This window comes from Hyposmocoma kahamanoa, unplaced genomic scaffold (genome assembly GCF_003589595.1).
Source record: "Hyposmocoma kahamanoa isolate Upper Pololo Valley unplaced genomic scaffold, ASM358959v1 76, whole genome shotgun sequence".
Lineage (NCBI taxonomy): Eukaryota > Metazoa > Arthropoda > Insecta > Lepidoptera > Cosmopterigidae > Hyposmocoma > Hyposmocoma kahamanoa.
The window spans coordinates 3,979,223-3,989,065 of NW_020653900.1; the positions used below are offsets into that span (position 1 = coordinate 3,979,223).

General features: G+C 39.9%; 1 protein-coding gene across 1 annotated transcript; it reads left to right on the forward strand.

Annotated features, from left to right (window-relative positions):
- Positions 1–7,813: 7,813 nt before the first annotated feature.
- On the forward strand, positions 7,814–9,502 carry LOC113232594. The gene is made up of 2 exons (XM_026467363.1): positions 7,814–8,739; positions 9,487–9,502. The coding sequence occupies exons 1-2, from the start codon at positions 7,814–7,816 to the stop codon at positions 9,500–9,502; spliced, it is 942 nt and encodes a 313-aa protein (XP_026323148.1).
- Positions 9,503–9,843: the final 341 nt, after the last annotated feature.

Consider the following 9,843-nt stretch of genomic DNA (forward strand, 5'->3'; position numbering starts at 1 on the left):
ATTTTAATTTAGGCTATTTGCACAGTTAATTATTAACTATTAACCGCGCAATTTCCTTCTGTGACAATAAACCAATTCACCACGAGAATATTATAACAGTTTAATCTAACCACTACTTGGTTAGATCATATCATGTAATTTAACATTCCATTTCCCGGCGTAAATTATGTACATAGATTGTGTAAGCACTAGAAACTGGAGTCAGAGCGATGGTCATCACAGCTTGCATAGAATTATATTAAGGAGATGTTCAAGAGCCCGCACCGTTTGTGGACATTTTGACTGCAGATAATCAGATGCTTGGCAGCGTCAAATATATTTTAAACAAAATCGTGTACAACTTAATCCAATAAACGGTTTTGATATCAGAACATATTGCAAATATGTTATAATAATGATATTATCACTAGATATCTGCAGTCGTAAGAAACCTATAACCAATTTATTATCACTAGGTGTCTATTGTTGTAAGAAACTTACAATTATTTTATTATCAAGAGATGTGTATTGTCGAAAGATACCTATAAACTAGTTTATTATCACTAGATGTATACTCTCGTAACAAATCTGCTACTTATGTAATTGTCACTACAGGTTTTTTCCAAGGTTTTTATTATTTTACGAATATTTCTTAGAGATACTCTTTCACAAGGAGCTCTACTCCTACTAAACCGACTGGGAATCGAACTCAGGACCTTCTCCATCACACGACAAACCTTAGAGCTACCAAGGTCTCATCCCTCATCCCTCCCCATCAATCTCTCTTCACACGCCCTTCATGGCGTGGTTTTGGACGACCTCAAGTGGTCCGTGGTCAAGTCGCTTGCACACCGATTTTCATGGTTTCGCCATCTCTGAGGTCCCGAGTTCGATCCCCGGGTCAATGTAGAAAATAACTTTTCAATATTGTATCGGGTCTGGTGTTTGTGGTACCGTTGTTGTTATTATATTTCCATAACACAAAAGCTTTAGTTACTTACTTTGTGATCGGAGCTACGAATGTTGTATTATATTTTAATCCTGTTTTTATTTAAAGAAACATCTCCAATCTGATTGAGATATATACGCCGTGGTCTACCTCTCCACACGCCTCCATCCACATCTATAAATTTGTACCGTCGATCTATCAAGATTCATTCTTTCTACATGACCCGATAGTCATAAGCTTCGATAAGCATCCCCCTCTCTATCCTGATCACTACATCATCTTTCATACCACTGTTGTTTGGCATTATTTCCTGAAAACTAAGAGCATATGCTCACGACGTGTTTTATATGCGCCGACGACGCGCGTTGCGGCGCACTGGCGTTTACACTTAGAATTTCAAAAAGTAACTGAAATCAACAAGCAAAACTAAAATTAAAACTAAGACTATCTCGCGGCTACAGCGCGTTTACAGCGCGCATACGCGCGTAGTCGGCGCTTATACAATACACCGTACACATAGCCTCTACTACCAATAAAATCACGAAAATCACCGACGATTTTTCGTAATACGACTTACTCATAACACACTAATATTTCACAGTTTGAATTTCACATAAATTGTGCAGTTATTACTTGACCTACCTGCTTTTGAAACTGCGTCATCTTAACAGTTCATCTCAGCCGAGATTGAGTAGCAGGATCTGAATTAATGTCGTCGTCCGCAGCTGAATTTAATCTGCATGTCGCCTCTGCAACTTTGCTGGGGAATTTCACTACGACATAGATGTGCTCATGCCTTGCTTAGGTCACTCAGAGAGCGAAAAATGCATATTGTTAATTTTCATAATAAGCAACTTTTTTTAAATATTCTATTACGCATAGAGAAGCTTTTGACAGCATAAGGTTAGTGTAATAATAATAATATAGTTTATTTATTTCTTCCACTAAATTCCTACATATTATAGCTAGGAATAGTTTACGCGTTAAATTTTGGTAAGGATCATTTTGTCCCTAAACTAAGCCACACCCCGGATTCTCATAACAACAGTCGAAAGTTATTTACCTACTACTATTACATACAACAGGGCGCTATCTACACACGCGCAAATGTGTGAATGAGGTGGCAGGGTTGACCATCACTTTCTCGTACAATTACGTTACGTGGTCAGAGCGGCAACATAGCGAAAATTCTAACGCGAATCTGTTATCTTTAATTCTATTAATAGAATCGTAATAATTATTTATGTTCATTGGGTATTTATATAACCAAGGTATTTGAAATTGCATTTCCACCTTTATCATTACTTAGTTTTACTACACAATATTTATCGGCAATACAAAGTGAAAATTCGAAAACCCTTGTCTACTAGCTCACGAAGTTATGGCGTTTCATAGATTAAAACGATATTCAACTATCAAAACCGTCTTAGCGCGAAAACGGCTCGCCCATAACCTTGTTGCCGGTCAGTCAATGTGACCGTCAATGTGCGAGGCGTGGTGCGGTATCTAAAGCTAGGGAGGGGCGGAGAAAATTCATTCTCATTACATTTTTGTACTCTGACTAAGCATAAAAATTATAAGCCACGCTCTAAAGGTTTCTAGTTTAAATACGAAATTTTAAAAAGGGAAATAAAATACCATCTGATCGATAATACCCAGGCTAACTTCCTCCAATGGAAAACAGGATCCTCGCTGTGTCTGCTACGGAAGTTCTTTCATTGTGGATGTTGCAGGATGCTTGATATTAAAGTTTTCTTATATATAACCACTGAATCTCGAAATATATTTTTCTTGTTGTGACAGATTCGTATATATATTTTTTTATGTTTATGCGTAATTAATGTGTTTTGTATAAACTAACTTCTTATTTTATTGACTTTTTTATCTTGTCTTGATCGAGACATCATTTTCAATAAAAGGTAATAATAACAGTTAACTACCAGCATACCTCGTTTGTTTATCTCTATAACATCTGTCCTACTAATTGTTTTGGACACCGTTCCTCAAACTGTTAGAAACGCAAACCCTTAGAGGAAGCGCAGACTTAATCATTGAGAAAAAATGGTTATATCGACTGTGAACTGTCAATCAGTACTGTTTCAATTTTGACCACTTTATAGGTGAAGAAAAAAATTGTTTGCGTCATTTATATAGCATCTGGTTCATTAAATAAAAATACGTAGTTTTTAAATATTTTTATCACACATGTATGAATGTACACTACGTACTGTTATTTAATAAACCAGATGCTATAGGTATAAATGATTTTTTCTTCATCCTGTAAAATTGTCAAAATAGAGATAGTACCGGTTGCCAGTTCGCTGTCGATATAGTAGCTTTTATATTCTAAATCTAACGTTCTTAACAACTAAACTAAAACAACCAATATATTCGAGTATAATATATAATTTATCTACACACATATCATAAACTCTCTATAATGTGTTCAAAAACCGCAAATTACGACCAGCATAAAGGTAAACTGTTTTGTTAGAATAAATTCCTTATCTGTGAAAATGTTATTATTGCTTTCATCATTCAAATTTCGAACATGTCTGAAAAACAAAACAATTTGATTTGACCTCAATTCTAATATCAGTTGAGATGAAGTTTTATTCGAAATGAAACGTCAATAGCAAACAATATTGACAATTTCACCGTTACTTGATATCGAACGATATGATAGTTGGCGCCGATTCTAGTTTGTCTATGAATTAAAAATAAATACTACGGTTATGTGACACGTGTAAAGGTTTTTATTTGCCGCCATTTCGCCAGTCGTAATATGCTGTTCCTGAACACCTCACAGAGAGCATATAATATGTGTGTAGATAAAGCAGTGTATGTAACTGTACATAATAGTCACATTAACTATTATAACTGAACAGCGTGGAAATATGAAAATAACGAATTTATTACAATACGACTCCTTGACAAAGCGGCATAGAAATATCAAAACAACGAAATACTTTTGGTTAATAAAACAGAACTCTTCTTATCTAAGAGTGGTTAAACTTGGCGACTTTCAGTAACGATGCAAACACGTGTTCCTGAAACGTGCGATTGTATGTCTACACTTGCGTTTTAAACGCGCGACTGCATCGATACAAATGCGCAACTGCATCGATACAAACGCGCGATTGCATTGACGTAATCGCCTTTATATTCCAAATGTAGCGATGCAATCGCGTGTTTATTTCGATGCAGTCGAGCGCTTCCATCACACTTGCATTGCTATTTAAAATCACGCGCGTGTGTAAATGTAGACGGCGGCATCGGCGGTGGCGGATTAGCGGCTGCCTCGCTACTGCATCGCTGCAGTTGCGCTTTGCAACCGCTCTTAATGCCGTAGATATGTCAAAATAACGAATTATTATTGATGAATAAAACATAGCCCTTCTTGACTAAGCGTAAATATATAAAAATAAGTTTGAATAAATATGTTACTTTACGTACGTAAAGATAATAATATATTTTTAACGAAATCTTTGTCCTGTAATTGTAAAATATTTCGTTGACGTTTTAAAGAACAACCCTTCAGTTTCGTGGTTGTTCTTTTCAAGATCGTTTTGACAAACAGAAATCAAGAAGATGACGATTGGTGATGAAATAAAGAGTGAGTATTAACTTTGGTAATATTAAGTTGTTTGTTTTCGTTTCGTAAAACTCAACGCTCACGCGCAACGGAAATAACCTACACACAGATGAGAAAAATAACTCACTGAATACATTTCACATCACATTTCTTGATTAAAATGTAATCGAGACGTTGCTCATCATTATTTTATTTTTTTTGGCGACACGCCACGCCAAGTTCAAATCGCCAAAGTCTAATAGGCACTGCTACTAACTTACGACGTAAGTTGATAAGTCCCATATGCCTGTAATGTAATTTTAATTTCACCAGTACGCTTACTCTTAAAATCCGGATCGCAGTAATGCCCATATTACCGCTTAACAGCAGAAATAGATAAGGCGGCAGTGTTTCCCTAGACAAACTCTTTCACAAGGTGTTCTACTGTTATTTTATTAATAACAATGAAAGATATGCCACTAAGTTATTTCACTATTTATTATGAGTAACGAAAATAAATAAAAGTTGAGTAACACATGAAGGAAATCAGAAACGTGCAATTACGAGAATTGAGTCTAATTGTTGGTCATGTAATGGTCTACGAACTGGGTACGAGCTCGTTGATTAAAGGGAATTTCTTGGATGCCAGCAAGATATTTGATGCTATCAATTTGGAGGTGTACAGTTACGTATTCGGTACTATTAATAAATGCACATAACTACAGGTCTATCGTTTCACTGTATCGGTTCCTGAGGTAGTTGCGGGGTGCTGGAGTAGTAACAGTTTACGTAACAGCTATGTCCAGCTGTACACGGGATAATTTCAACAAGTCTTTTCTGACGATATTTAATTACAAGTTAATGGAAAAAAGTGCAATTTATATGTCTTTTCCTTTCAATTATCTTTGTCGACTACGAGAAAGCCTTTAATTCGATTGCGAGCTGGGCTGTGCTGCAGTCTCTCCAGCGGTGCCAAGTCAACTACCAGCTCGTTGAAATGCAAGTATTTGAACGAAAACGCCACTATGTCAGTCCGACTACAGGACCGGAACTTCAAACCTATCCAGTTGCAGTGAGGAGTTAGACAGGGAAATGTTATATCTCCTAAATTATTCACTGCTGCACTAGAAGACGTTTTCATGTTTCTGGTCTGGGAAGGTTTTCGGTTTGCGATATAGTGGTCATGGCTGAGACCATGGAGGACGTCAGTACAATGCTTGATGACCTCAGTAGAGCCTCCGAACCAGACGGTCTTAAAATGAACATGAATAAGGTGAAGATCACTTCAAATAGCCATGTACGGCCAACTCTTGTGAAGATCGAAAACTCTACACTAGAAGTTGTTGACGATTAATTATACCTGGGACAAATTATCCAGATAGGTAGGTCTATCTTTGAGAAAGAAGTCAATCATCGAATTCGACTTGGCTGGGCAGCGTTCGGGAAGTTATGCAATACCTTCTTGTCCAAAATACCACAGTGTCTCAAGATAAAAGTCTTCAACGAGTGTGCGTTGCCAGTGATGACGTACGGCACTGAGACGTAGTCGCTCACTATGGGCTTCATAAGAAGGCTCAAGGTCACACAAATGGTAACGGAAAGAGCTATACAAGGTAGCTAGACTAACTGACAAAGCCCAAAGAATTGTAACGCTGAAGTGGCAGTTGGCATAGGGCACATTCCTCGCAGAACAGAGGGCCGATGCGGCCAAAGAATTTTCGAGTGGCGATCGCGTAATCGCATTGAAATAAATCGATACAAAAAATCGTTAAGTCGTATAAATAAACTTGAATCGATTTTCATTAAAATCGAATCGTAATGAGCGTTCTTAATAATGGATTGCAAGGTGGATATTGTGTGGAGTTGCCTTTTTTTCGTCTAAAAAAGTTTATTAAATCGATATCGAAATTTCGCCGTTTCTGCCCACGATTTTGGGCAGAAATGGGTTATAAGATTTGGGTAAAAATCCAACTAGAATCCAGGCGGGTTGATTGAGTTTCAACTCACTGCCCATCTTTGCCCATCTTCATACAATAACAGACCCATGGACGATACTGGGTACGTTTACATTGATAGTTCTGACCACGTTTCATCTCAACTGTCAAAACGTTTAAGTTACTAACGTACGTGACAATAACGCACGCGTGTTATGAATATTAAATATACTTGCCTACATCTATTGCCAATCTTGACAGCTAAGAGTGAAAGTTGAGACCCTTAGCTCCTTGAATCGCCGTTGCATTTTGCTGTGTTGCTCTAGAATTTACAAGATCGAAGTCTTTAAAAACAAAGGAGCAAGAGTGAAATTTAGGACACTGGCAAGTTAAATGATGGCAAACGTAACATGGTTTTATGTCAAAACGGGTAATATCGTAAACCAACGGTGCAATAGAATTGATAACTGCGAAGGGTCGAATTGTTAGATGTTCATAATTGATGAGCTTTCGAAGACCTATTTGATTTCTCACGGGGACCTACAATAATGTTATTGGTAAAGTTCTATACATGTACAAACCCTGCCTAGGTACCAGCGCCTTACCTATTTCCACCGCAAATCAGAAGTGCTGTATTCCAGGTTAATGATTTTTTTTAATTGTGCACGTACAGCACTCTCCCTATTTTCCAGATAGATGCCAGAGCTATAGGCACGCTCACTTCCCGTTGCGGTCAATGGTTGCCACCACTGAGCTGCCGACTCTAAGTCGACTACCAAATCTCCTCATTGGTAGCGGAGCTGTAAGCCACGTTCACTTCTCGACACCGAATGAACGGTGTCTTTGCTGTTCCCAAATTCCTACGCGGCCGGAGGGATCGGAGGATATCCAGATCTTCCTCTACAAGCTCTCCGGGCTAGTGCCGGAGATGCCAGGTAGCAGTGTCCTGCGATAATGTCCGGACATAGCTTCCAACTTAAAGGGCAACTCACGTGACCCGCGTGTCTCCTCGCCTCAAGCCCTCAACTAGACCGCTACTAAGACGCGCTAGCTGCGCGCGAGACGACCGGACAGACGGCCACATGCTTCTGGGGCAGGCCGGATCCGCCAGAGACACCCGTGAAGGCGTATCACTGGCGGATGGTTTGGCCCGGATGCCCGCCGTACCCTGGTCTTGCCGAAGAGCCCGTAATCTCCAAGACTGTCCAACAAATAACACACTGTAGGTACTACGTATTAATTCGTTAGCCGACTATTATACAGTAAGTCAGTCGTGTTCAATGTGTGATCGGAAACGGACGCGCTGCACTACTTTGCGAGAATTATTTTAATTCGCGATTTTGCGCGGCTTAGGCTGCTGCATGTACGTAAGTGACAATGGGTTCCCAACAACTCATTGTCAATGAGTTTCTGGCATTCGTGCAGAATGCCATCGACACAATGGATGAAGTCAGCATCGAGCAGATCTGCAAATCTAATTTCAGCGAAGATGAGATTTGCAGTGGCAAGGTGCTGCTGTTCCAGAGCTGCGGCAAAGAGCAGCAGATGCCATCTCGTCGGAGGGATGGAGGCTTGAAGAGTGTCCAGGATGTTACTGCATTCTTGAAGAATACCGATCCGGACGACGTGCCTACTTTCGTGGCGAAGGATCTGCACAAGTTGCCTCCGGTCACCTTTGACCACGTCGACGTCACCAGGCTCTTAAAGGACATCACGTCCTTGAAGTCGAGTTTGGCTGAAGTTCAGTCAAAATTGGAGGCGTCGGATAACTCCATAAGTGAGCTACGTGCCGAAGTTGCGTTGTTACGCAACCCCGCTTCGGTATGTAGGTCACCGACAGTCTCCTACGTCAACACGCGTCGCGGGGCGCGAAAAGCATCCGTCGGCAGTATTGAGTTGGCTCGTATGTCGCCGGTCATTGCTGTTGTCAATGCACCGTGCCCCCCTGCCCGCCCCTCCGCCTCGGAGGTTACGTCACCCGTATGCACGTCATCGCCCGGGCGTGCATACGCCGCTGTTGCCGCGACTATTAGCAGCGGAACCGCGACTTCAAAACCCGAGTTGCGGAAAACTGCAAAGGGCGGTAGTAAACCCCGAATGCCTGTCTCTGGAATCGCAGGTGCCAAATCTCAGAGGCAGACCGACAGGTGCGACGAGGACGGCTTCACAAAGGTGGAGAAGAGAGGAAAGAAACCCACCAGCCGAAATCTATGTGGCACAGCTCCAACGGGACAGAACTTCTTGCTTCGTGCGGCCATACCGACGACGCAGTTGTATCTGTCTCGACTGCATTACTCCACGAAGTCTGAGGATATAGTGGAGTATATCCGGTTGAAAGCCCAATTCACCCTGAGGGTCGAACGTTTGGAGTCTCGCCACAACGTTAACTTTAATTCGTTTGTGGTGAGGGTCCCAACGGTCCATCTGTCGACCTTCATGCAGGTAGAGTTTTGGCCGAAGGGTGTCATGTTCCGGCGGTTCAGAGGAACGATACATGACACTTGTTTGCGTCGCACGTTGCCGAATAGTAATTCGTGTAAATAGTTAATAAGTTTATATTATTTTATATGAATGTTAGTCTGTAAGGTATGTATCAATAATAATAATATGTATGTTAGTCTGTAAGGTATTTGTTATATGGGCCTTAGTTGCCTGAAATAAATGAATAAATAAAATAAAATAAAAAATATACCATTTTGTACCACTTTACGTATGGAAATGACGAATCACGTTAACATGATCACGTTGAACTTATCATATAAAGTTACAAACAATAAAGTGCGATAAATATAAAAATATTAAGCTATTCGACACTGTGAAAAATAAACGCGATAATTTATATAATATTAATAAAAAAAATATATATTGATTAATAATCAACAAAATACACTTTTAATTTATTAATGGAATTTTAATTAAACGATAATGAAAAATGAGGTGAAACGCGGTTACGTCACCATGACTAAACGGGCCATAACGAATCGGTTCCATATTGCGTATTCTAAGGTAAAGCTATTCAATGTACAAGTTTACAATGTGCTGACCTTCAGAGAAATTGTCTTGTAGAATAAGTTCCTTGCACTTGAACCAGGGCCCCCAGTCTGCTAATCGATAGTGTCCATGGCAAGATTTTGTGTTTAAAGTTTTGCTAAAAGTTAAAAGTAGGAGAAAGTTAGAAAGGTTGTTTGGGAACAAGCAGTTCTATACAATCAACACTACTTTTAAAAGTAAAGTCTACCGCATCGTAGTTATATAGTAGGTGTATAATTTGCTATGTTCCAGATAGAAGAGCAGGGCGAGCAAGCGTAATTATAGTTGCGCCGGTCCCGTGATTGCGGTTGCTTCATTTAACTTGGCGAAGTTAAGCATCCTTACTTGAGATGATGGCAGCCCGGCATACATTTTCG

Excerpts from the sequence above, each read along its gene's own strand:
- LOC113232594 (XM_026467363.1), top strand. The coding sequence starts at position 7,814 with ATGGGTTCCCAACAACTCATTGTCAATGAGTTTCTGGCATTCGTGCAG.